The sequence below is a fragment of the Agelaius phoeniceus genome, chromosome 26 (assembly GCF_051311805.1).
Source record: "Agelaius phoeniceus isolate bAgePho1 chromosome 26, bAgePho1.hap1, whole genome shotgun sequence".
Taxonomy (NCBI): domain Eukaryota; kingdom Metazoa; phylum Chordata; class Aves; order Passeriformes; family Icteridae; genus Agelaius; species Agelaius phoeniceus.
In genome coordinates this window covers 1,127,466-1,154,314 of record NC_135290.1, presented here as the reverse complement: position 1 = coordinate 1,154,314, position 26,849 = coordinate 1,127,466, and the positions used below count along the sequence as shown (strand labels likewise).

The following is a 26,849-nucleotide window of genomic DNA, read 5'->3' as shown; positions in this document are numbered from 1 at the left end:
AATTAAGCAATTCATCACTTTAAAGCGGTTTGGGGGTTTTCTTCATTTTCTTTTTTTTTTTTTTTTTTTTTTTTCGAAAATGGATATTATTATTTTTTTTTTTTTCTCTGACTGCTGAAATAAAGGCATGTGAAATGATCCAACCAACCTGGGGCTGCTCTCTGCCGCTGCTGCTCTCGGGGGGCTCGGGGCTGGGGTGGGTCCTGATGGGCGATGTTGGGAATTCCTCCTCCCTGATCCCGCTCTCCTCCTGGCCGATCCCGCTCTGCTCCCGGCGAGTTCTGTGCTCCGCTCCCTGCCCGTCCTCCCTCCTCCTCCTCCTCCTCCTCTTCCTCCTCCTCCTCCTCCTGTCCCAGCCCCCCCAGCCCGGGATGAGGGGGGGAGGAAGGAAGGGGAGGGGGTTGGGATGGGCTTGGGGGGGGGCAGGGACCCCCATTGGGAGGGTCTGGGGAGGGGGGGGGGGTCTGTGTCCCCAAATGAGGAGTGGGGCTGGAGGGGACTGGGGACACCGAGGACATCGAAATGGAGACATGGGGAGGGGGCTGGGGACAAAGAGATGCCCCAAAATTGGAGCAGAGGGGTGGGGGGGCTGGCCCGGTGTGGGGGTGCCCTGCTATGAGCCCCTCACCCAGTGCCCCCCAGTGCCCGTGCCCAGTCTGTGCCCCCTCCCCATGGCGGGGGGCTCGCAGGGACCCCCGGGGCCCGCAGCGCCGGCCCTGTCCCGCTCCATCAATGGCTCCCCTTGTTCCGCGGGGCCCCCGCGCCTTCCTCTCCCCCACCTGGCGCCGCCCCGGCCGGGGGGGCTCTCAAAGAGCCTCTTTCTTCCGCGGGGCTGGGCCGGGAGCACCCCCGGGGGCGGGGAGGGCTCCGGCCGGCTCCGAGCGGAGCCTTCGGGGGCTGCGGCGCGATCCGGGCGGGCACGGACACCCAGGTGAGCTGCGGGGGTTTGGGGGGGCCATGGCGGGGCTCTGGGAGGGTGTCCCCCCATTTATCCCAATCCCCGGGTCCATCCCGCTCCCCTCTGCCTCCCATTTATCCCAATCCCGGCCCCATCCCCTCCCCTGTCCCCCCTTTATCCCAATCCCGACCCCATCCCGCTCCCCTGTCCCCCCTTTTTCCCAATCCCAACCCCATCCCCTCCCCTGTCCCCACCTTTATCCCAATCCCAAGCCCCATCCCGCTCCCCTGTCCCCCATTTATCCCAATCCCGGCCCCAATCCCCTGTCCCCCCTTTACCCCAATCCCATCCCCATCCCGCTCCCCTGTCCCCCCTTTATCCCAATCCCGGCCCCATCCTGCTCCCCTGTCCCCCCTTTATCCCAATCCCAACCCCATCCCCTCCCCTGACCCCCCATTTATCCCAATCCCGACCCCATCCCGCTCCCCTGTCCCCCCTTTATCCCAATCCCGGCCCCATCCCGCTCCCCTGTCCCCACCTTTATCCCAGTCCCGGCCCCATCCCGCTCCCCTCTGCCCCCCTTTATCCCAATCCCCAGCCCCATCCCGCTCCCCTGTCCCCCCTTTATCCCAATCCCAGCCCCATCCCGCTCCCCTGTCCCCCCTTTATCCCAATCTCAGCCCCATCCCGATCCCCTCTGCCCTCCTTTATCCCAATCCCAGCCCCATCCCGCTCCCCTGTCCCCCCTTTATCCCAATCCCGACCCCATCCCGCTCCCCTGTCCCTCCTTTATCCCAATCCCCAGCCCCATCCCGCTCCCCTGTCCCCCCACGGGGCCGGGGGTGTCACTCGGAGTCACCCCAGCCCTTTTGGGGAGGCTGCGACTTTTGATGGCCGAGCACCCCCAAACCTACCCCGTCAATAAAGCAGCAAAGCCTCATTTCATCACTGAAACTCAATTTATGCACCAAAATTCACCCGAAAGCGGGGACACCCCAAATCCTCCAGGCAGAGCCCAGCCGGACCCTCAACTCCTCCTCCTCCTCCTCCTCCTCCTCCTTACCGGGGTTTTGCCCCCTCCAAACCCGCCCGGCCACGCTGTCCCCAGCTCTGGCGCTGTCCCCCGGCTCTGGGGTCCCCTCAGGGCGGGAGCAGCGGGGCTCGGGCGCTGCCCATGGGGTCGCTGCGCTGCCCCGTGCGGATGTTGAACATGGGCAGCGTGGAGAGCGGCCGGGCCACGTCCCGGGGCACGTCCCTCCTGCCGGCCATGAGCCGCAGCTCCCGCGTGTCCCCCACGATGGAGCTGTGATGGAGCAGCTGGAGGCTGCGGGGACAGCGCGGGATGGAGCTCGGGCCGCCGGCACCCACCCCTCAGGGACCCCTTTGTGGGGTCCCCTGTCCCGTCATGGGGCCAGCACAGGCAGTGTTTGGGTGTGCGCCCCAAAATTGGGATCTTCACCCCAAAAGTGAGGGTGTGCACCCCGTCACTGGGGGCTGCTGACCCTTCAGTGGGGACTGAATGCTGTTATTGGGGTCTGTTCCCCCAAAAGCGAGGGCTGAACCCCATCATTGGGGTCTGTGTATCATTTCTGGGGTCTGCCCCCCAAAAGCGAGGGCTGAACCCCATCACTGGGGTCTGGGTGTCATTTCTGGGGTCTGCCCCCTCATCTTTGGGGTCTCCTCCCTGCCCGGGGTCCCTCAGAGGCTGTCACAGAAGTGAAGCAGCTCCTTGAGCCCCACCCCGTGTCTGAGAGGGGTTTTGGGGGGCCCGAGGGGTGGGGAGGGCAGGAGAGGGCTGGAAGGGTCCCTTATGGGGTGGGGGGACCTTTAGGCTCTGTGGCACCCCCAAAGAGTTGATTGTCCCCCTTCTCTGTCCCGTTTTCCTGCCCAGCTCTGTCCCCACACTTGGCCATAACAAAACCCCCCCAAAGCAGCCCCCCAAAAGCAGCCCCCACAAAGCAGCCCCCCAAAACAGCCCCCAGCACCCCCACAGTCCAACCAGGACTCACTCAGACGTCTGCAAGTCCCGTTTTTCCCTACAAAACAGAAGAAAAAGGGAAAAACCCCAATAATTATGGCGAGAAGGGCTCTCACCACCCCCGGCTCATCCCGGGGGTCACAAGGGCCGGGGGGGGACACCCGGAGGGGGTCCCCGTGGCCTGGCAGGGTGGGGGGACCCGCGACTCACACTCCCTCCCTGCGGCAGCACATGAGGTGGCCCAGGAGCAGGGACAGCAGCGCGGCCACCGCCAGCGGCACCAGCAGCGTCACCAGGAACGGGGACAGCAGCTCGCGGGGGGGGGCCTCGCTGGGGGGCTCGAAAGGGGCCCCCCCCTCCAGAACCCCCGGCCCCCACAGCGGCCCCGGCGGGGTGGGGCTGGGAGCCACCTGCAGCTGGGGGACAGGGGGGTGAGGAGGGGCTGGGGACGGCTGGGGACACGGGGGGACATGGGGGGACATGGGGGACATGGGGGGACATGGGGGGACATGGGGGGACATGGGACACCAGGGGACACAGGGGGACGTGGGGGGACACGGGGGGACATGGGGGGACATGGGGGACATGGGGGGACATGGGGGGATACGGGGGGACACAGGGGACATGGGGGGACATATGGGGATATGGGGGGACACGGGGGGGACATGGGGGACATGGGGGGACATGGAGGGACATGGGGGGATACGGGGGGACACGGGGCACATGGGGGAACACAGAGGGACGTGGGGGGACATGGGGGACATGGGGGAACACAGGGGGACGTGGGGGGACATGGGGGATTGAGGGGACATGGGGGGACACGAGGGGACATGGGGGACATATGGGGACTTGGGGGACATGGGGGAACATGGAGGAACACGGGGGAACACAGGGGACATGGGGGGGACATGGAGGTACATGGGGACATGGGGGACACGGGGGGACATGGGGGATATGGGGGACATGGGGGGACATGGGGGGACATGGGGGACATGGGAGGGACACAGGGGACACCAGGGGACACAGGAGGACGTTGTGGGGACACGGGAGGACACGGGACGCTCACCAGGGTGAGGTTGCACCAGCGGATGGAGAAGTGGGGGGCGAAGGTGTCGTAGCAGGAGGCCAGGGGACGCTGGCCACGGTGACAGCGGGCACGGCTCTGCGGGGACACGGCCGAGGCCAGGCACGGCGAGAAGGGGCTGTGGGAGCCCACCTGGACATAAACCCTGTGGGGCAGAGCACCCCAAACCCACCATGGTGAGCAGGGGCTGTGGGACCCAGCTGGACGTACACCCTGTGGGGCAGAGCACCCCGAAACCCAACCATGGTGAGAAGGGGCCGTGGGAGCTCAGCTGGACATAAACCCTGTAGGACAGGGCACCCCAAACCCAGCCATGGTGAGAAGGGGCTGTGGGAGCCCACCTGGACGTACACCCTGTGGGGCAGAGCACCCCAAAACCCGCCATGGTGAGCAAGGGCTGTGGGAGCTCAGCTGGACATAAACCCTGTGGGGCAGAGCACCCCAAACCCAGCCATGGTGAGAAGGGGCTGTGGGAGCCCAGCTGGATGTACACCCTGTGGGGCAGAGCACCCCAAAACCCGCCATGGTGAGCAAGGGCTGTGGGAGCCCACCTGGACGTACACCCTGTGGGGCAGAGCACCCCAAAACCCGCCATGGTGAGCAGGGGCTGTGGGAGCTCAGCTGGACATAAACCCTGTGGGGCAGAGCACCCCGAAACCCACCATGATGAGCAGGGGCTGTGGGAGCCCACCTGGACATACACCCTGTGGGGCAGGGCACCCCAAAACCCACCATGGTGAGAAGGGGCTGTGGGAACCCAGCTGGACATAAACCCTGTGGGGTAGGGCACCCCAAAACCCAGCCATGGTGAGAAGGGGCTGTGGGGGCTCAGCTGGATGTACACCCTGTGGGGCAGAGCACCCCAAAACCCCCACGGTGAGAAGACCCCACACATTCACCTCCACCACTGGTGGCAGGTGACCCCAAAACCCACCATGGTGAGCAGGGGCTGTGGGAGCCCACCTGGACGTGCATCCTGCACAACAGGGCACCCCAAAACCCAGCCATGGTCAGGAGGGGCTGTGGGGGCTGTGGGAGCCCACCTGGATGTACACCCTGTGGGGCAGAGCACCCCAAAACCCGCCACAGTGAGCAGGGGCTGTGGGAGCCCACCTGGATGTACACCCTGTGGGGCAGGTGACCCCAAAATCTGCCACAGTGAGCAGGGGCTGTGGGAGCCCACCTGGACGTGCATCCTGCAAGGCAGGTGACCCCAAACCCACCATGGTGAGAAGCCCCCACACCACTGATGGGAGGTGACCCCAAAACCCCCTCAGGGGTGCTGAGGACATCCCCATGACCCCCCCGGCCCTGCCCGTACCCCTCCTTGCGGCCCTCGATGGGCAGCGGGACGCGGCCACCGCGGTCCAGGGCGGAGGTGACATTGACCACGTGCAGGTCCCCGCGCTCCCAGAGCCCGGCCGAGGCCTGCAGGAACATCTCCCGCGCCGCCTCGGGCAGCAGCTCCTCCACGTCCCTGTTCCCCACCAGGAACTCGGCCTGGAATGGCGCCTCCCCGCCTGCGGGGACAGGGGACACCCGTGGGGACACCGTGGGGACAGCCCGTGGGGTGGCACCCGTGGGGACACCCGTGGGGACAGCCCGTGGGGTGGCACCCGTGGGGACAGCCCGTGGGGTGGCACCCGTGGGGACACCCCGCAGCCACCACGGGGCCATCCCGGGGGGTTTGGGGCGTTTGGCCATACCTGGAGCGGGGGGTGACAGCGATGACGAGGCGCTGGGATGCGGTGGCGAAGGTGTGGCGGTTGTAGGCCAGCACCTGAGGGGACACAGGGGACACCTGGGCTGGGCCAGCTGTGGTCCTGGCTCACCCCAAGAGCTGTGGGGCCATACCTGGACACGCTGTGGGTGCCCAGCTCGTACCTGGATGCTGTGGGTGCCCAGTTCAGGGGACAGAGGGGACACCTGGGGTGGCCCAGCCACGGTCCTGGCTCAGCCCAGGAGCTGTGGGGCCGTACCTGGACTCTGTGGGTCTGTTCCCGGATGTTGTGGGTGCCCAGTTCATACCTGGGCACTGTGGGTGCCCAGCTCATACCTGGGTACTGTGGGTGTCCAGCTCATACCTGGACACTGTGGGTGCCCAGTTCATACCTGGGCACTGTGGGTGCCCATTTCATACCTGGATGCTGTGGGTGCCCAGCTCATACCTGGATGCTGTGAGTGCCCAGCTCATACCTGGGCACTGTGGGTGCCCAGTTCATACCTGGATGCTGTGGGGCTGTACCTGGACGCTGTGGGTGCCCAGCTCATACCTGGACACTGTGGGGCTGTACCTGGACGCTGTGGGTGCCCATTTCATACCTGGATGCTGTGGGTGCCCATTTCATACCTGGACACTGTGGGTGCCCAGTTCATACCTGGACACTGTGGGTGCCCATTTCATACCTGGACACTGTGGGTGCCCAGCTCATACCTGGATGCTGTGTGTGCCCATTTCATACCTGAATGCTGTGGGTGCCCATTTCATACCTGGACGCTGTGGATGCCCAGTTCATACCTGGATGCTGTGGGTGCCCATTTCATACCTGGATGCTGTGGGTGCCCATTTCATACCTGGACACTGTGGGTGCCCAGTTCATACCTGGACACTGTGGGTGCCCAGCTCATACCTGGACACTGTGGGTGCCCATTTCATACCTGGACACTGTGGGTGCCCAGTTCATACCTGGATGCTGTGGGTGCCCATTTCATACCTGGACGCTGTGGGTGCCCAGTTCATACCTGGGCACTGTGGGTGCCCAGTTCATACCTGGATGCTGTGGGTGCCCATTTCATACCTGGACACTGTGGGTGCCCAGTTCATACCTGGATGCTGTGGGTGCCCAGCTCATACCTGGGTACTGTGGGTGCCCAGTTCATACCTGGATGCTGTGGGTGCCCATTTCATACCTGGATGCTGTGGGTGCCCAGCTCATACCTGGACGCTGTGGGTGCCCATTTCATACCTGGGCACTGTGGGTGCCCAGCTCATACCTGGACACTGTGGGTGCCCATTTCATACCTGGACACTGTGGGTGCCCAGCTCATACCTGGACACTGTGGGTGCCCATTTCATACCTGGATGCTGTGGGTGCCCAGCTCATACCTGGATGCTGTGGGTGCCCATTTCATACCTGGATGCTGTGGGTGCCCATTTCATACCTGGATGCTGTGGGTGCCCAGCTCATACCTGGACACTGTGGGTGCCCATTTCATACCTGGATGCTGTGGGTGCCCATTTCATACCTGGATGCTGTGGGTGCCCAGCTCTGGGGCTCCGGGGCAGCCGTACAGGAAGCTGGGCTGGCTGGGGCCCCGCTGGGCCAGGCGCAGCCACCGGGGCAGGTCCGGGTGTCCCCACAGGTGGGCACGGAAGGTCACCGGGGCTGTGGGGACACGGGCAGTGGGTATGGGCACTGCCAGCTGTGCCCCCTGCCCCACCCAGCTGCTCCCCACAAAGGGATCGTCCCTGGGGGTGCTGCTCCTGGTTCTGAGCTGTGACCCCAAACAGACACCCCAAGGCACTGGGGTGATGCTGGGGGAGCCCCAAACAAGATGGACAGACAGACAGACAGACAGACAGACAGCCCAGCTGGGGTGATCCTGGACAGGACCATTGGCCAGTGCCACCCCTTTTACCATCCCCAGCCTGGCCCTCACCATCATCATCCTCGCTGCCACTGAAGGCCTCCAGGAAGGGCTCCCTCTCCAGCTCGTGCACAAAGATGACTCCGGTCTCGGCAGGGACGTGGAGGTCGGGGAGGACGTGGTGGTCGGGGACAGTGGCCAGGGACACCCTCAGGGCCAGGGCTGCGGCCACACGTGGGGCTGGAGCCAAAGCTGGGACCATGGCCCCTCCCTGCCTCAGTTTCCCCAGTGCCCACAGATCCCTGGGGCTCTCAGAGGGGTGGGAATGTGTCCTTGCAGTGCCAGGTGTGCCCACAGTGCCAGGTGTCCCCGCAGTGCCAGGTGTCCCCACAGTGCCAGGTGTGCCCACAGTGCCAGGTGTGCCCAGGGCAGAGCGGGAGGATGTTTGGGGAGGGGATGGGGACAGGGACAGGATGGGGACAAGGGCAGGATGGGGACCAGGACGGGATGGGGACAAGGACGGGATGGGGACAAGGACAGGATGGGGACCAGGATGGGATAGGGACAAGGACAGGATGGGGACAAGGGCAGGATGGGCCCAGCGCCTTCCCCAGCCCTGGCTGTCACACAGAGGTCCCACTCATTGTCCCCTGCCGTGTCCCACACCCCGCTGGCACCGGGACATGGTGGCTTTTTTTAGCTCTGGCACGTCCCAGCCCCGTCCCCCCCTGTCCTCCCCCTTGCACCCCCCGTGTCCCCCCCAGCTTTGGGGTTCCCCGTCCCCTCGGTCCCCCCGGCCCGGCCGTGTCCCCCAGAGGGTGACAGGGCTGTCACTCGCCTGCCAGCGCCCAGAGCCGGAGCAGCTCGGGGCCCTCCATGTTCCCGCACCGGGAGCGGGGCCAGCGCTGATTGACGGAGCCAGCGGGGCCGGGGGGGCCCTCGGGGGGGTCCCACAGGGGACACCCCTCCAGTGCCACCTCCTGTCACCGAGGCAGGCGCTCCGGGGCTGCCCGGCGGCTCCCGTGTGCCCCGGAGGGGCCCCGAGGTGTCCCAGGGCGGGCTTGTCCCCGTGCCACCACTCGGGGGTGGCGGGGCGGCAGCGGGGGGACACTTGGGGACACCTGGGGACAGGCGAGACCCCCCCCGGCATGGCCACCAGCGAGACGGGAACACGCGTGTGCGCTGAGTGGGGACGGTGACACGAGCGGAGGGCGCTGGGACAGCGGGGGTGGCAGTGACGGGGACATGGGGGTGACAGTGACATGGGGGTGGCAGTGACAGGGACATGGGGGTGACAGTGACAGGGACATGGGGGTGGCAGTGACAGGAACCTGGGGGTGGCAGTGACTGGGACCTGGGGCGGGGGGCGATGGCAGGGGGGGACAGGGGGGTCGTGGGGGGGCCGCTCCCCCGTGTCGCGTCACGCACAAAGGGCTGGAGGTGCCCTGGTGACACAGGAGGGGACAGTCCCACATCTGCAGGGTCCTGCTGCCCGTGTCCCTCCCTCACTGGGGACCAGGGGTGTCCCTTGTCCCCCCCCCGCCTGCAGCAGGGACCCCCCCCCCCGAACACGGCCACAGGGGTCGGGTCTGCCCCCCTGGCCCTCAGGAACGCAATGGGAAGAGAATAAAAAAGGCAAATAATCCCCCCAAAATGTCCCCCGGCCGTGCAGAAAGGGGGGGGCGGCACTGTCCCCACCGCTCCGGGACCTTGTCACAGTGTCCCCTCCTGTCACCACTGCCAGGGGATGCGCTGCACACCCGGGGGGGTTCAGGGGGACATCAGGGTCCTGTGGGGACACCGGGGCCGGGGGGAGCTTTGGGCGTGGGGGGGCCGGGGAGGGGGAGCAGGGGACATGTGGGGGTGACAGGGGACACAGGGACACAGGGACAGAGCCGGAGGGGACACAGGGACAGGATGGGGGACGGGGGTACAAACTGGGGGGACACGGGGATAACGGGGGGGGGTGTGGGTACAAACCTGGGGGGGGATATGGGGACATGGGGACAAACCCGAGGGGATGATGTGGGGACAGGATGGGGGGACACAGGGGCAGAGCCGGGGGGCGGCTCCAAATCTGGGGGGGTGCAGGGACGAGACTGAGGGGACACGGGGACAGAGCTGCGGGAGAGATGGGGACAGAACTGAGGCGGGCGAGGGGGGGGACGACGCAAGGGGGCAGAGCTGGGGGAACACACGGGGACAGATCTGGGGAGGGGGACACGGGGACAGAACCGGAGGGGAACACGCGGGGACGGAACCGGGGCGGGCGGGGGGGGACACGCGGGGACAGGAGCGGGTGGGGACACGCGGGGACAGAGCCGGGGGGTGGCAGCACGGCAGATCCGGCGGGGGGGGCCCCAGGCTGCACAGCGCGGTGCCGGGGGGGCCCCGCCGCAGGGAGGGGACCCCGGAGCGGGCGCGGGGAGCGGAGCGCAGCGTCCCCATGGCCGGGCTGCGGCGGCGGCGGCGGCGCTGAGGCCGAAGCGCGGCTGAGGAAGAGGAAGAGCGAGCGCTGCTCAGACCCAGAGGGCTCTGCGGGCAGCGGGGCGGGCAGAGCGCGGCGGCGGCGGCGGCGGCGGCGGCGGCTCCATCACCGGCGCGCAGAAAAGGGGAAGAGGAGGAGGAGGAGGAGCGGGGAGGAAGGAAGGAAGGCAGGAAGGAAGAAGCGGCGCGGCGGAGGGGCCCGCGGGATGGCCATGGCCTGACCGGGCCGGGGCAGCGCTGCCCCCCGGCACAGCCCCCCCGGCACAGCCCCCCGCCCATGGCGCGGTAGCGGGCGCGGGGCCCGGGGGCAGCGGCGGCGGTGGCGGCGAGCGATGCGGGCGCCGGGACCATGCTGAGGACCGAGGCCGGCGGGGCCGGGGGGGCCCCCTCGGCCGGGGGCGCGGCGGGGGCCGGGGGGCTGCGCAGCGCGTCCCCGCACCGGAACGCCTACGAGGCCAGCATCCAGGCCCTGGCGCCCACAAAGGAGGCCGACGGCGAGGACGGCAAGAAGAGCCGCGGGAAGAAGTATGGCTCCAACGTGCATCGGATCAAGAACATGTTCCTGCAGATGGGGACGGCGCCCGGCCCCGAGGGCGCCTGCGACCTGGCCAAGGCCAAGGAGAAGCCGGTGCGCCTGTCCCTGCCCCGCGCCGGCAGCCTGGGCGATGGTGTGGACCAGGGCAGCCTCCTCAAGCTGGGCACCAGCGTCTCGGAGCGCGTCAGCCGCTTCGACTCCAAGCCCGACAAACCCTTCTCCAAGCTGCAGGAGACCCGCAAGATCTTCGAGAGGAGCCCGCAGGAGAAGGCCACCAGCACCAAGCTGCTGCTGCGCAAGGAGCGCGCCGGCTTCCAGGACCGCAAGCTGGACGTGGTGGTGAGGTTCAACGGCAGCACCGAGTCCTTGGACAAGCTGGACGCCGACGCCGTGTCGCCCACCGTGAGCCAGCTCAGCGCCGTCTTCGAGAAGGCCGACCTGAGGAACAACCTGCACAAGGCGCAGGGCCGGGCGGCCGCGCCGCTGGGCGCCAAGGCGGTGGCCAAGAGGCCCAGGGTGTTCACGCCTGGCACGCGGGGCGATGGCACCGGCGACGGGCACAGCACCCCGGCCCGTGCCCGGCCGCCCGAGGAGGAGAAGGCAGCGGCGAAGAGCGGGCGGCCGGCGGAGAAGGAGGCGGCCGCGCCAAGGGTGCAGGAGGTGTGCAAGATCAAGCCCGTGGAGGTGGAGGAGAGCGGAGAGGGCGAGGAGGAGGAGGAGGAGGCGGTGGCGGGTGAAGCGGTGCCCGCGCCCCAGCCGGCCAAAGGGGATGAAGGCCCAGCGGCGCCCCGGGCGGACGGGGCCTCGGGGGCGGCCGCGGGCGACGAGGGCGTCAAGGGCGAGCGGGCGGAGGAGGGCGATGGCTCCGAGGAGGCCAAGAAGGAGGACTTCTCCGAGGCCGACCTGGTGGACATAAGTGCCTACAGCGGGCTCGGGGAGGACTCGGGGGGCAGCGGGCTGGAGGAGGAGGAGGAGGCCGAAGGGCTGTACGAGCCCGAGTCGGGCTGCGTGGAGATCCCGGGGCTGTCCGAGGAAGAGGAGCCCGTGCCCAACCGCAAGATCCAGTTCAGCACGGCCCCCATCCAGGTGAGCCTGGCTGGGCAGGGAGGGAGGGCAGCCAGGGTGAGGGGTGCCAGGGTGATGGATACCCCAGGGTGAGGGGTATCCCAGGGTGAGGGGTACCCCAAGGTGACGGGTACACCAGGGTGATGGGCAGCCCAGACTGGGGTATGTGACCCCCACAAAATCACCCCTTTAGCAGGGATAGAAAAAAGGGCTGGGGGTCTGTGTCTCCATGCTCTGTGCCCCCCATGGGACAGGGCTCCCTGTCCCTGTCCCTGTCCCTGTCCCTGTCCCTGTGCTGGGGGAAGCAGGGCTTGGGCCTGGTTAATTATCTGGTTAATGAAGGGCCATGCCTGGACCCCCAGGCCCAGCGTGACAGGGACAGGTGGCCCTGGGACCCAGCACAGCACCCAATGCCACCCCCGTGTCATGCCCAGGCTGGGCCCAAACCACTCCATATTTTGGGTGGGGATGCCCGAAATGCCCCGGAGTGGGGCTGGGGCATCCCTTGGGCTCCTCCCTGCCCGGGGGTCCCTGGGGACAAGGTGGCCATGGGGGGGATGTGCCCCCCCGTGTGCCCAACCCGGTGCCCAGGACGGTTTCGGGAAGTGGAGGCAGAGGAGGAAGGGGAGGAAGGGAGGAAGGGAGGAAGGGAGGAAGGGGAAGTGCCTCGGCAGCGTGGCCGGGTGGGCGGCATCACCCCCCCCCTCCCGCTCCCGACAGGGATCCTGCGGGGTTCGGGGGTCCCCAGCCGGGATGGGGAGGGGATAAAGGGGCCGTGCAGCTATTTCGGGGTGTCCCCTCCCTCCCGCCCGGATCCCCCCGGCCGCAGGAGCAGCGGGTGCTTTGTGCCGGAGCCGGGTTATTTTTAGAGCCCGGCCTATATTCTGGCTCTGAGTCAGAGCGGGTGGGTGGCCCCACCTGGGACGGGGACAGGGGACAGGGGACAGCCGCTGCCATGGCCCGGCTGCCTGGGGACAGTGGTGGCCGTGACCCGGGGCGCTGCAGCCTGAGGGTGGCCTTGGTCCCGTGGGATGTGCCAGCCCAGCCCCGGGAAGGTGCCCCGGCCGTGGATGGGGATTTTGGGATGCTCTGCTCACCCCATGGATGGGGATTTTGGGATGCTCTGCTCACCCCATGGATGGGGTTTGTGGGATAGAGCAGGTTTTGGGATGCTCTGCTCACCCCATGGATGCAGTTTTTGGGATGCTCTGTTCAACCCCATGGATGGGGTTTTGGGATGCTCTGCTCACCCCATGGATGTGGTTTTTGGGATGCTCTGCTCACCCCATGGATGCAGTTTTTGGGATGCTCTGCTCACCCCATGGATGCAGTTTTTGGGATGTTCTGCTCGCCCCATGGATGGGGATTTTGTGGTGCTCTGCTCACCCCATGGATGGGAATTTGGGATGCTCTCCTCACCCCACAGATTAAGGTTTTGAGGTGCTCTGCTCACCCCATGGATGGGGTTTTTGGGATGCTCTGCTCACCCCATGGATGGGGATTTTGGGGTGCAAAGCCTCTCAGCTGGGGGGGGGGCACATGTAGGGGTGGGTGGGGTGCACACCCAGGTGTTAGAGCACCCCAAACCCCTGCCTGGGTGATGCTGAGCCCCCCCAAACCCACTGGAGGGAGGGTGGGTGACATTGGGGACCCCCACGCATCCCAGCACTGGAGTCACATTGCAGCCCCTTCCCCACATCCCAAATCTCCCAGGACCCCGGGGGATGGGGGGGACAGGATGGGGGGCACAGCAGAGGACCCCCCCAGGGATTTCCTGTGGCCAGGGGGACATCGTTCTGTCCCCTGCCCTGCTCCTCCCTGTCACCCCTGGGTGCCACACCATGGGTCCTCCCTGTCCGTGGGTGTCACCAGCCTTTGTCCCCTGACACTGGGCCCTAATTCCCTTTGTGGCCAGGCTTTATCCCGTGCTGTGTGATCCCTAATCCCCTCGCACCAAGGGGCTGGGGCCCCTCCAGGGACATCTGCCAGGCCTGGCCAGCCCCTCCCCACAGCCCCCAGGGAGCAGGGCATGGCTCCAGCCTGGGCACAGCAGCCTGGTGCCCATCCCAGCTCAGCCAGGGAGGCTCTGGGGTGTCCAGGCACCGTCCCCTGTCCCCGAGCCACCCTCACTCCCTTTGTCCTTCCCAGCTCCCCCTGTCACCATTTGGGGCCGGGGTTCTCCAGGGGCTCGGTTCCATCCTGGGGGGCACCTGTGGGGCGTTTCCCCCCTGGCTGAGCCCTCCCTCGTGCCCCCAGGTGTTCAGCACTTACTCCAACGAGGATTACGACCGCCGCAATGAGGACGTGGATCCCATGGCGGCCTCGGCCGAGTACGAGCTGGAGAAGAGGGTGGAGAGGCTCGACCTGTTCCCCGTGGAGCTGGAGAAAGGTGGGTGCTGCCCCCAGAGCTGTCTCCAGGGCAGCCTGGAGGTGCCAGCCCGGCAGGACACGGCTCTGTGTGCCCGCAGACTCGGAAGGGCTCGGCATCAGCATCATCGGGATGGGCGCGGGGGCCGACATGGGCCTGGAGAAGTTGGGAATCTTCGTCAAGACGGTGACAGAAGGGGGGGCAGCGCACCGGGACGGCAGGTACGGCTGGGGACAGCGGGGCAGGGCTGCCAGGGCTGCCCTGGGGCTGGGCAGGGGCTGTGAGCCTGCCCTTGTCCCCAGGATCCAGGTGAACGACCTGATCGTGGAGGTGGACGGCACCAGCCTGGTGGGGGTCACGCAGAGCTTCGCCGCCTCCGTGCTCAGGAACACCAAGGGCAGAGTCAGGTACGAGCTGGGCCTTGGGGGGTGGGCAGACCTGAGACCCCCCCCAGGCCCTGCTGAACCCAGGCATCCCTGCCCCACAGCCTGGCCCCACAGCCTGGCCCCATCTGCCCCCAGAGCGCCACCCTGGTGCCCCCCAAAGTGCTCCCAACTCATCCTCACCCCTTGAATGGAGACCTGCAGGGCTGTCCCCTGGCTGTGCCCTGGGTGTCCCCTGGCTGTGCCCCCCCTGGATGTCCCCTGGCTGTGCCCTGGATGTCCCCTGGCTGTGCCCTGGGTGTCCCCTGGCTGTGCCCCTGGCTGTGTCCCCTGCCTCCCCCCCTGACCCGTGGTGCCCCCCAGGTTCCTGATCGGGCGGGAGAAGCCAGGGGAGCAGAGCGAGGTGGCGCAGCTGATCCAGCAGACGCTGGAGCAGGAGCGGTGGCAGCGCGAGATGATGGAGCAGCGCTACACCCAGTACACCGAGGATGACGAGGAGGTGAGGGGACAGCGCTGCCCTGCAGGGACACAGGCTGGGGGTGGCACGGTGGGGACCCTCCAGGTGCCAACCCTGCCCCTGTGCCCCCCACAGACCGGGGAGTACGCCACGGACGAGGAGGAGGAGATGAGCCCCATGTTCCCCAGCGGGGAGATGGCCATCGAGGTGTTCGAGCTGGCCGAGAACGAGGACGCGCTGTCCCCCGTGGAGATGGACCCCGAGAAGCTGGTGCACAAGTTCAAGGAGGTGAGGAGGGGCTGGGAGAGGGCAGGGGGTGCCCGCCCAGGGGGCTGTGCCCACCCTGTGCCCACCTTGGCTCTCCCACAGCTCCAGATCAAACACGCCGTGACTGAGGCTGAGATCCAGCAGCTCAAGAGGAAGGTGAGGGGGGGTCCTGCCTGCCCAGGGGTGGGGGGACACCCTGACAGCTGCCCTGGCACCCTGAATGTCCTTCTCCACCTGCCCTGCATGAGCCATTCCACGTCCTGCCATGTCCTGCCTGTCACCTGGCTGTGCCACATCCTGCCTGTCACCTGGCTGTGCCATGTCATGCCACACTGTGCCGTGTCCCATCCCCATGGCTGTGTCACGTCCCATCCCCTGGCTATGCCATGTCCCACCCCATTCCCTGGCTGTGCCGTGTCCCACCCCTGGCTGTGCCATGTCCCACCCCACCCCCTGGCTGTGCCACACCCCGTGGTGACACCGCTGTCCCCAGCTGCAGTGCCTGGAGCAGGAGAAGGCGCGCTGGAGGGCCGAGAAGGCCCAGCTGGAGCAGAGCGTGGAGGAGAACAAGGAGCGCATGGAGAAGCTGGAGGGCTACTGGATGGAGGCACAGAACCTGTGCCAGGCCGTGGACGAGCACCTCAAGGAGACCCAGGCCCAGTACCAGACCCTGGAGCGCAAGTACAGCAAGGCCAAGCGGCTCATCAAGGAGTACCAGCAGAAGTGAGGGCAGCTCCTCGGGAAGGGACCTGTCCCCAGGGTGTCCCACCCCTCCCAGGCACCCCTGTCCCTGGGCACAGACTGTGCCACTGGCCTGAGCCATCCCCTGGCCGTGGGTCCCTCCCGGGCTGTGGGTCCATCCCTGGCCGTGGGTCCATCCCCTGGCTGTGGGTCCATCCCCTGGCTGTAGGTCCATCCTTGGCTGTGGGTCCATCCCCTGGACACCAGACCCTCCCTGGGCAGCCCCTGTCCCTGTGCCCTTGGTGTGGAGCCCTCGAAGGGCTCTGAGCCCTCTGTGGCACCCCCTGTCCCTGGGCACAGCCCGTCCTTTGGGCAGGGACAGATCCCTGAGGTGCCAAACCCTCCCTGGGCACCCTCTGGCTCCAGGCACGGACCTTCCCTGGGCATGGGCTCACCCCTGGGGAACCAACTCCTTCCCCTTGACTCAGACCCATCCCTGGGGTGCCAAATCCTTCTGGACCCCCTTTGTCCATGGGCAAGGACCTTCCCCTTGGCACGGATCCATTTGGGCAGGGCCTGGAGCACCCTGGGACAAAGGATGAGCTTTGAGCTCCCTTCTGAGCCCAACCCTTCCAGAATCCCACGATCCGTGGGGCACCAGCTCCTTCCTGAGCATCCCTGGGCATGGCCCATCCTCTGGGGGATCCCTGGGCACCCCAACCCAGCAGGGTCCTGCCCTGGCACCCAAACCCCTGGGACGTGCCCTGGCTGGGGACGGGCACCCACGGCGCGGGTCCCCACAGGGAGATCGAGTTCCTGAAGAAGGAGACGGCGCAGCGGCGGGTGCTGGAGGAGTCGGAGCTGGCGCACAAGGAGGAGATGGAGAAGCTGCAGGAGAAGGTGGGCACGGGGCGCCGGGACGCGGGATGTCCCTGACCCCCTGCCTGGCCCTGCCCAGCCCCGCCGTGCCAGCGATGGATCCCGGGATCTGCTCGGGATCGGCCGCCAGATCCCACCGGGCGGCCCCGGAGCTCCGGACTGAGCCACGGATCCCGCACCGGACCGTGGGGGATCTGCTCCCACCGGACCCTGCTGCTGCTGCTGCCGGATCGCCCGGGATCTGCTCGGGATCTGCCTGGGATCTGCTCCCCGAGCCTCCTCCCGGGCCTGGATCCTGCTCTGGATCGCAGCGGATCTGCCCGGCCTCCAGCTCTGGGGCCTGACGTGCCCTGAGGGGCGAGAGGGATCTCCTGGGGCAGTGGATCCCAGCTGTGCATGGGGGATCCACAGGGTCCCGGTGACCAGAACTGAGTGAGGGGGATCCCAAAAGATCCTGGTGACCAGAACCGAGCCTGGAGGATCTGTGGGATCCCAGTGACTGGCACCAAGCGCAGGGGATCCCAAAGGATCCCGGTGACCAGAACCGAGCGCAGGGGATCCCAAAGGATCCCGGTGACCAGAACTGAGTGAGGGGGATCCCAAAGGATCCTGGTGACCAGAACCGAGCCTGGAGGATCTGTGGGATCCCGGTGACCGGCACCAAGCGCAGGGGATCCCAAAGGATCCCAGTGACCAGAACTGAGTGAGGGGGATCCCAAAGGATCCCGGTGACCAACACCGAGCACGGGGGATCCCAAAGGATCCCAGTGACCGGCACCGAGCCTGGAGGATCTGTGGGATCCCGGTGACTGGCACCAAGCGCAGGGGATCCCAAAGGATCCCGGTGACCGGAACCAAGCCCAGGGGATCTACGGGATCCCGGTGATTGGCGCCGAGCGCGGGGCCCGGCGCTCCCGTTGGGATCCCATGCTGGTCATGCTGGATCCCCCACGGGTCCTGCGGGGCAGAGCGGATCCCAGAGGATCCCAAAGGGTCCCGCCGGGGGGGTCACCGGGGAGGGGCCGGCCCTGCCCGGCCGGGGGGCACCAGGGCACAGCGGGGAGGTCCCCAACACCCAGCAGAGCCCCCCCCCCCCCCCCCCCCCCCCACTCAGCCACCTCCATCACCCCCAAAATGTCCCCTGGCATATCACAGAGACTCACCCAGCACCTGCCTGCAGCCCCCTGCCCATCCCAACCCATCCCTGTGCCCCCCATGTGTCCCCAGTCACCCCCACGTGTCCCCCAATCGCCCCAGTGTGTCCCCCAGTCACCTCTGCGTGTCCCCCAGTCACCCCAGTGTGTCCCAGTCACCCCAGTGTGTCCCTCAGTCATCCCCGTGTCCCCAGTCTGCCCCCCACGTGTCCCTCATTCCCCCCCCGTCCCCCACTTCCCATCTCTGTGCCCCATCCCCGTGTTCCCTGTCCCCCCTGTGCCACCCCCCATGTCCTGCCCCCCTTTTCCCCTCTCCCTGTCCCCATGGCTGTGTCCTCCCGCCGTGTCCCCTGTCCCCATGCGTGTCCCCGTGTCCCCCCCACCCCGGTGTGTGTCCCCCCCGGCCCCCCCCGCTGAGACCTGTCCCCTTTGCTGTTTTTCAGATCTCCGAACTGGAGGCCAAGCTGCAGACTTTGAAAAATTCCAACCCGACCTAAACCACCCTCAAAAACCGCAGCGATCCTGGGGGGGGGCGGCCCCCTCACCCCCCCCGCCCCACCCCGGCCCTGCCCCCTCCCCTTCCCAGCCCTTCCCCGGGGGGAGGAGGGGGGGGTGAGACCCCGCCAAGGCCTCCTGGTGCCCCCCACCCCCCTCAGGGGGCACAGACGGGGAGGGGTCGGGGGGGACGCCCCGCGTTCGTGTCTGTGTCCAGTGTGAGTCTCGTGGTGACGTGATGGACCCGCGGGGGGGGGCGCGGCCCCCCCCAGGCCTCCCCCCTCCCCTCGACGTGACCCACCCCCCCCCCGCCCCCCCGGACACAGCTGGCACCACCCCAGATGTGAGCCATGCTGGGGGGGACGCTGGGAGCCCCCCCAGACCCAGCTCCTTCTCTTGGGACTCACCGGAGCACGGCCGGGGGGGGGCCTTTACCCCCCCCCCCCCACCCACGGACTCACCCCCAGCCCCACATCGAGGTGACCCCGGGACCATCGCCATGGGGGGGGGACCGCGAATGTCCCCCCCCGACCCCCTCAGTGCCACCATCGCCGGGCAGGGGGGACCCCCGAGCCTTTGCCAAGCCCGCAGGGGATTGGGGGGGGCATCAGCCCCACTGCCCCCCCCCCCCCGGGAAGGGGGCGCTGCCTGGCACCCCCCTCTGGGGACACCCCGCTGCCCCCCGACCCCGGGGCTTTCGCCTTCCCCGGGGAGGGGGGGGTCCCCTCTGGGGTGGGGGCGATGCTCCCACCCCCTCACCTGTAAATAACCCCCCCCCCCAAAATCACAGCATTTCTCTGGGGCTGGGACACCCCCCAACCTCCGGCCGCCCCCAGCCGGGCCGGGGGGGGGTCCCGCCCTTTGATTTTCATTTCTATTTCGCCCCCCGCCCCCCGCCCCCGAGTCTCCGACAGTAACTGGATGTGGGGGCAACTGGGAGCCAGAGCTGGTTATACTGGGAAGGGGAGGCGGGGGGAGCGCGCGGGGCGGGGGCGGGGCGGGGCTGGGGGGTCCGACTGGATTGGAGCCACTTTGGGGAGGGGGGTGGGGGCTATTTAAAAAGGGGGGGGGGGGCGGGAGGGGGCGTGTCCGGGGAGCGCGAGCCCCGGGGGGGGGGCCGGGGTTATTTAATCTCACACGTGTACCTGTGGGTGTATATACTATATATAATGTACCTATGTACCACCGCTCCCGCTCTCCGCGCCCGCCGAGACCCCCGCCCCATAAACGCGACCCCCGCCCCATAAACGCGGGCTCGGCCTCGCCCCCCGCCTCCTGCCGGCGGATGGGGCGGGGGCACCGGGGAGGGTGGAGGGGATGCGGGGAATCATTTGGGGTCACAGCAAGGAGTGGGAAGGGGTTGGGGGGCACTGGGGAGGGTGAGAAGAACTGGGGACATTGAGGGGGGACTGGGAAGGATGGGGGGAACTGGGAGTGGTTTGGGGTGGTGGGAAGAACTGGGGGGGCAGAGGGGAGTGGGCAGGGTGGGGGATACTGGGGGGACTGGGAGTGGTTTGGGGTAGGGGGGCAGAGGGGAGTGGGCAGGGTGGGGGACACTGGAAGGGACTGGATGGCCCTAGGGGACACTGGGAAGAATTGGGGGGCACTGGGGGAGATGGGCACGGTGCGGGGGTGCACGGGGAGGATCCCCTGAGCTGGGGGACCCTCGGGGACGATGGGGACCCTGCGGCGGGCGGTGCCAGCGCTGCAGCCGTGCCCGTGTCCTGCCGGTCGCTGTCCCTTCAGCACCGCCGCGCGTCCCTCCGTGCCCGGTGTCGCCGTGCCCTCGGTGCCCCCCGGCGCTGTCCCTTCAGCACCGGGCTCGTGTTCGCTGTCCCTCGGGTCCGTCCCCCCGCCCCCGGTGTCCGTTCAGCCCCGGGCTCGTTCCGGGCGGGGCAGACCCCGCCCCCGCCGCCCCCGCCGTTTCCGGGTTCCTGTGCCCCCCCCGCGGCCCCCGGCCCGGCGGGGCCGCTCGGCAGCGCCCTCCGCTCCCACCGGCCCCGAGCCCGGCCCGGCCCCGAGCCCGGCCCCGAGCCCGGCCCGGCGGGAGGCGAGCGGGGCCGAGCAGGATGCCCGAGGAGCGCGGGTGAGTGGGGAGGGGGGGATCGGGCAGGGCGTCACCCCTGGGCAGCGGCCCCGGTACGGCCCCGGTACAGCCCCGGTACAGCCCCAGCCCCTGGTACAGCCCCAGCCCGGTACAGCCTCGGTACAGCCCCGGTACAGGCTCGGTACCGTCCCGGTAATGCCCCGGTATAACCCCAGTCCCATACAGCCCCGGTACGTTCCCGGTAGCTCCCCTCCCCTGGGACAGCCCCATCGCCTCAGTTCGATATTCCCGGTCCAGACTCATCCCCTCGGTTCGATATTCCCGGTCCAGACTCATTCCCGGTCCGGCATTCCCGGTCCAGCCCCACCCAGGGACACCATTCCCGGTCCAGCCCCCCCCGCCGGTACCGGCCCCTCCCGGGGCTCGTTCCCCGCCCCCCCCCGCCGATGCTGCCGAGGCCCGAGGAGCCCCCGCCCTCCCCCGAGACTCCCCGAGCACCGGGGGCGGGGGGGTTTAACCCCTTCCCGGCCGCTCTGCAGCGGGGGTCCCCAGCCCCCCGTCCCACGGGAGGCACAGAGGGGCTGGTCCCTCCCCCGATGTCCCCTCTGTCCCCAGCCCTGTCCCACCGTGTCGGTCTGTCCCTCCCCCTGATGTCCCCTCTGTCCCCAGCCCTGTCCCACCGTGTCGGTCTGTCCCTCCCCTGATGTCCCCTCTGTCCCCAGCCCTGTCCCACCATGTCGGTCTCCAAGCTGCAGGACACGGACGAGGTTTTTGGTGAGTTCCTGTGGGGGGGCCTGGGGTGCAGAACCCCCCCTTGGGGTGCAGAGCCACCCGTGGGTCCCCACCCACCCTCAGTGTCCTCCTGTGTCCAGGCTTGGGGACCATGTGTGCTTGGGGACACGAGGATGTGCATGGGGAAGGGGACATGGGGACACACACGGGGGATGTGAGGGTGACAAGGACATGGGGACGCATCCAGGGCACACAGGAATGGGGGTCAGGGGGCACAGGGGTGTGCAGGGGGTGACAGGGACCTGGGGACACAGCAGGGGACATGGCCCAGAGCCGCCCCTTGGGTGGGGTTGGGGTGCAGGGCTCAGAGCAGGGTGGGGATATTGGGGGGAGCCTGGTGGGACTTGGGCAAAGCGTGTCCCCCTGGGTGACGGGGACACTCTGTCCTCACGGTCACCCACTCCTCTGTCCCCATGCTGGGCCATCTCTTTGAACACTTCTCTCTGTCCCCCTGTCCCCTGTCCCGCCCCCCGGGGTGCCCCATCCATGTCCCCAATGCTCCCCTCTCCTCGTGCCCCCTCCTGTCTTCCTGGGACTGCCCACCTGCCCTTTGGCTCTCCTGCCCTGCCCCTGTCCCTCTGTCCCCCTCTGTCCCTCTGTCCCCTCTCTGCTGGGCTGGCCTTCCCTGTCTGTCCACCTGCCTCCAATGCTTCCCTGTCCCTTTCTCCCTGCTCATCCCTCCCTCCATCCATCCATGGATCCACGGATCCATCATCCATCATCCATCCATCATCCATCATCCATCCATCATCCATCCATCCATCATCCATCCATCCATCCATCCATCATCCATCCATCCATGGATCCATCCATCATCCATCCATCATCCATCCATCCATCCATCATCCATCCATCCATCCATCCATGGATCCATCCATCATCCATCCATCATCCATCCATCCATCCATCATCCATCCATCCATCCATCCATCATCCATCCATCCATCCATCCATCCATCCATCCATCCATCATCCATCCATCCATGGATCCATCCATCATCCATCCATCATCCATCCATCCATCCATCCATGGATCCATGGATCCATCCATCCATCATCCATCCATCCATCCATCATCCATCCATCATCCATCCATCCATCCATCCATCCATCCATCCATCATCCATCCATCCATCATCCATCTATTCCTTCATCCATCCATCCATCCCTCCATCCATCCATCATCCATCCATCCATCCATCCATCCATCCATCCATCCATCCATCATCCATCCATCCATCATCCATCCATCATCCATCCCTCCATCCATCCATCATCCATCCATCCACCCATCACCCATCCATCCATCATCCCTCCATCCATCATCCATCATCCATCCATCCATCCATCCCTCCATCTATGTCCATCCATCCATCCATGTCCATCCCTCCATCCACCCCCACATTCCCGCTCTCTCCCACCCCGCGCCATCCCGCTGTCTGTGTGTCTGTCCTGTCCGTCCGTCTCTCTCTGCCCCGGTGTCTCTGTCACGGGCAGATTTTACCGCTGTGGTTCCAGAGACGCCGCGTTTGGACAGCAGCCTGCACAAGGCCCGCGCCCGGCTCCTGGCCCGCGGCCGCCGCCAGCGGCCCTCGCGCTCCCGCCTGCGCGACAGCGCCAGCTCCACCGAGGGCGACGAGGGGCCCGAGGCCGCGGTGAGACGGGACAGGGGCCTGGGGGGCACGGGGATTGGGGACACCAGGGATGGACTCAAGGGACACCAGGCCTGGAGGTCACAGAGATTAGGAACCTCAGGGACAGAGTCAGAGGACACCGGGGCTGGGGGTCACAGGGATTGGGGACTTCAGGGATGGCCCTTGGGGGATGCCAGGGCAGGGGGTGTTACAGGGACTGGGGACCTCAGGGATGGACTCAGGAGATGCCGGGATTGGGGGTGTCACAGGGATTGCCTTGGGGACGGCCTTGAGGGACAGCGTGGCTGGGGGTGTCACAGGGGCAGGGGACTCCAGGGACCCCAGGGACAGGCTGGGGGCACCATGCACACCAAGGATGGGTTGGGGAATGCCCTGTCTGGGGGCAGGGAAGGTGGCCGAGGGGGCAGCCCGAGGGGCTGCAGGGCTCTGACCCCTGCCCGTGCCCCCGCAGGGCACTGAGGGCGAGGGCAGCCCCCTGGACCCCTCGCCCTTCTCCCGCACCGACGGCTTCTCCTTCGAGCCGGGGGTGGCACGGCCGGGCCTGGGGGACCCCCCGGCCCCCACACCCCCCCTCAGCCGCTACCGGCCCCTCACCAACACCCCGTCCCAGGAGGGGCTCTCGGGGCCCCCCGCGCCCCAGTCCTGCCCCAGCTCCGACAGCTCCCCCGGCTTCGCCCGCCGCCACCCCCGGCCCCGGCAGCACAGCGAAGGTGAGACCCCCCCCAGACCCTGGGGACACCTGGAGGGGACAGAGGGTGACAGCCCAGTGCCACCCCTGCAGATGACAGCCGGGACATGAGCCCCCCCTCGCCCGCCAGCCCGACCGTGGGGCTTGACAAGAAAACGAGGAGGAAATTCTTGGATTTGGGGTGAGAGCTCAGCCTGGGCAGGAGGGAGGGACAGGGAGGGGACAGAAGGGACAGGGGGAGGGACAGAGGGCTGGGGGAATGGAAGGGGATGGATGAAAGGATGGAGAAGGGCAATGGAAAGATGGAAAAATAGATGGAGAGATGGGGGAAGGTGGAGGGATGGATGGATGGATGGATGGATGGATGGATGGATGGATGGATGGATGATGGATGGATGGATGGATGATGGATGGATGGATGATGGATGGATGGATGATGGATGGATGATGGATGGATGATGGATGGATGGATGGATGGATGGATGGATGGATGGATGGATGGATGGATGATGGATGGATGATGGATGGATGGATGGATGATGGATGGATGATGGAGGAATGGATGGATGATGGATGGATGGATGGATGATGGATGGATGGATGGATGGATGATGGATGGATGGATGGATGATGGATGGATGGATGGATGGATGATGGATGGATGGATGGATGATGGATGGATGGATGGATGGATGATGGATGGATGGTTGGATGGATGGATGGATGGATGATGGATGGATGATGGATGATGGATGGATGATGGATGGATGGATGGATGGATGGATGATGGATGATGGATGATGGATGGATGATGGATGATGGATGGATGATGGATGGATGGATGGATGGATGGATGATGGATGATGGATGATGGATGGATGGATGGATGGATGGATGATGGATGGATGGATGATGGATGGATGGATGGATGGATGGATGGATGGATGATGGATGGATGGATGGATGATGGATGGATGGATGGATGGATGGATGGATGGATGGATGGATGGATGATGGATGGATGATGGATGGATGGAGGGATGGACAGATGGACAGACAGAGGGAGTCCTGCTGCCCCAGCCTTCAGGTCACCACCCCTGTCCCCAGGGTGACCCTGCGCCGGGCGTCCTCTGGGAAGAGCCGCAAGGAGAAGAGCAGCAACCGCCTGTCCATGGGCAGCAGGTGAGGGGCTGCCCTGGGGCAGGGGCACACCTGGGGACACCTGGGGACAGCCTGGGGACAGCCCTGACACTGCTGTGTCCCCAGGGATGTGTCAGAGGGGCCCGGCCGCCCCTCGGGGTCCCCGTTCCTGCCCTTCTCCTGGTTCTCGGACAGCGCCCGGGGCTCGCCCGGCCCCGCGTCCCCCGCGGGCTCCCCCCGGCATGAGGGGCTCAGCCCCCCCAAATCCGCCTCACAGGTGAGCCCCAGACATGGGCACAGGCCTGGGGACCCCATGGGCTCTGAGAGAGGAGGTGACACCAGCTCTGGGGACAGGGCAGAAAGCCCCATAGGGTCAGGAAACAACAGGGAGAGGACTCAAAGCCCCACCGGGTCAGGGGGGCTTTGTGGGGGTGTCAGAGCCCTGTAGGGTCAGGACAGGAATTGGGGGGTGTCCAAAACCCTTTAGGATCGGGGTGGCTTTAGGGGAATCAACGCTCTGAGGGGGCTGGCAGCCAACTGGGGGGCTGCAGAGGGTCACTGGGGGCTGTGGGGTGGCTCTGGGGGTCACTGGGGTGGCTATGGGGGTCTCTGGGGGCAGTGAGGTGGCTCTGGGGGCAGTGAGGTGGCTCTGGGGGTCTCTGGGGACTGTGGGGTGGCCCTGGGGACAGTGAGGTGACTCTGGGGGTCTCTGGGGGCAGTCAGGTGGCTCTGGGGGTCTCTGAGGTGGCTCTGGAGGTCGCTGTGTGTCCAGCCCTGTCCCTCCCTCTGCCCAGGACTCGGAGCTGAGCGAGGATTCGCCACCATCCAGCGCCAGCCCCCGCCTGCCCGGCGCCCCCAAGTGCACGTACCCCTACCACACCCTGTCCCAGTCCTCGGACGAGGTGAGAGCGGCGCGGGGGGCGCGGGGCCGGGGCTGTGTCCCCCCCATCCCGAGGTGGCCCGGGGAGCCCCGGCTGACCCCCGTGCGCAGCTGCTGGAGGAGCCGGCGGGCGCGGCCGCGGGCTGGACGTGCGGCCAGGTGGGGCAGTGGCTGCAGAGCCTGGGCCTGGAGCGCTACGTGCGGGAATTCGCCGAGCGCGGCGTGGACGGGCCCCGCCTGCTGCTCCTCGACGGCGCCAAGCTCAAGGTGCGGGGCCGGGGGGGTGGGGGGGGGGAGGTTCCAGGGACCCCCAAAAGATGGAGGGAGAGAGGTTCTGGGTGCTCCGGGGGGGGAATCTGTGGGGCAGGAAGGGCTGGGAGGGTTCGGGGTACCCCAATTCCCTTAGACAGGAGGGGCTGGAAGGGTTTGGGATGCCCCAAATCCATGGGGCAGGAAGGGCTGAGAGGGTTCGGGGTACCCCAATTCCATGGGGCAGGAAGGTCTGGGATGGGTCGGGGTACCCCAATTCCATGGGGCAGGAAGGGCTGGAAGGGTTTGGGATGCCCCAATTCCATGGGGCAGGAAGGTCTGGGAGGGTTTAGGGCACCCCAAAGTGGGTTTCCATGGGGCAGGAAGGTCTGGGATGGGTCAGGGAACCCCAAACTGGTTTACCATGGATATCCAAACCCCATTGTCCGAGCTGGCCGCTCCATGGGCTGGGATGCCCGGGTACCCCAAGGGACGATCCCCAGGGAGGGACGGGCGGTTCTGGGGGACCCCAAGGAGCCGCTGTGCGGGGAGGGTCCCGTCCCGGGGGGTGTCCGTGCCCAGCCCGCGGTGCCGCAGGCGCTGGGCGTGGGCAGCTCCCAGGACCGCGCGGTGCTCAAGCGGCGGCTGAAGGAGCTGAGCCTGGCGGCCGAGCGGGAGCGCAAGGCCCGCGACAAGGCGGACAAGCAGCGCGACAAGCACAAGAAAAAGGACCAGGAGCAGCGGAGGAGCTGAAAACCTGCGGGGGTCCCGCAATCCATCCCCAGCCACAGCCCCCCGGGACACACCCCGGGGACACGGGGCACGGCCAAGGGCACCTGGGACACCCCCAGCCCGTCCTGCCACCCCCACCTGGCACCACTCCCAGCCCCCTCCCCACCCCGCACCCCCGGCACAGGAGGGGACGGGACACAGCCCGACCCCCTCCTCACACACGGGCACCCCCAAATCGGGGGCAGGGAGGGAATCCCGCCCCCACCACAGCCCCAAACGCGGCCCCCCGAGGCCACCCCAGGAAATAAAAGGGTATCAAGGGCCAGTGCAAACTGGAGTGACCAGTG

General features: G+C 67.0%; 3 protein-coding genes across 5 annotated transcripts; 2 read left to right on the top strand and 1 right to left on the bottom strand.

The window, feature by feature from the left end:
- Positions 1-1,853: 1,853 nt before the first annotated feature.
- On the bottom strand, positions 1,854-10,386 carry SGCA (sarcoglycan alpha). The gene is made up of 10 exons (XM_077190727.1): positions 10,258-10,386; positions 8,387-8,528; positions 7,621-7,770; positions 7,207-7,346; positions 5,662-5,740; positions 5,282-5,480; positions 3,943-4,105; positions 3,087-3,292; positions 2,908-2,934; positions 1,854-2,222 (listed from the first exon to the last, which is right to left on the bottom strand). The coding sequence occupies exons 1-10, from the start codon at positions 10,384-10,386 to the stop codon at positions 2,039-2,041; spliced, it is 1,419 nt and encodes a 472-aa protein (XP_077046842.1). The 3' UTR covers positions 1,854-2,038.
- PPP1R9B (protein phosphatase 1 regulatory subunit 9B) lies at positions 9,909-19,340 on the top strand. Of its 2 annotated transcripts, XM_054649584.2 has the most exons (10): positions 9,910-11,656; positions 13,892-14,024; positions 14,104-14,224; positions 14,306-14,410; positions 14,750-14,885; positions 14,979-15,131; positions 15,213-15,266; positions 15,604-15,833; positions 16,595-16,691; positions 18,268-19,337. In XM_054649584.2, the coding sequence occupies exons 1-10, from the start codon at positions 10,385-10,387 to the stop codon at positions 18,319-18,321; spliced, it is 2,355 nt and encodes a 784-aa protein (XP_054505559.2). In that variant the 5' UTR covers positions 9,910-10,384; the 3' UTR covers positions 18,322-19,337. The 2 variants fall into 2 exon arrangements, with proteins under 2 accessions (XP_077047118.1, XP_054505559.2); XM_077191003.1 differs by having other exon boundaries at positions 9,909-11,656; positions 14,750-15,131; positions 18,268-19,340.
- A 647-nt stretch (positions 19,341-19,987) lies between these two features.
- Positions 19,988-26,834, top strand: SAMD14 (sterile alpha motif domain containing 14). 2 transcript variants are annotated; one of them, XM_077191004.1, is made up of 10 exons: positions 19,988-20,405; positions 21,089-21,140; positions 22,656-22,813; positions 23,265-23,523; positions 23,595-23,682; positions 24,609-24,683; positions 24,768-24,918; positions 25,436-25,543; positions 25,633-25,788; positions 26,368-26,834. In XM_077191004.1, the coding sequence occupies exons 1-10, from the start codon at positions 19,995-19,997 to the stop codon at positions 26,521-26,523; spliced, it is 1,614 nt and encodes a 537-aa protein (XP_077047119.1). In that variant the 5' UTR covers positions 19,988-19,994; the 3' UTR covers positions 26,524-26,834. The 2 variants fall into 2 exon arrangements, with proteins under 2 accessions (XP_077047119.1, XP_054505595.2); XM_054649620.2 differs by having other exon boundaries at positions 19,989-20,405; positions 22,677-22,813.
- Positions 26,835-26,849: the final 15 nt, after the last annotated feature.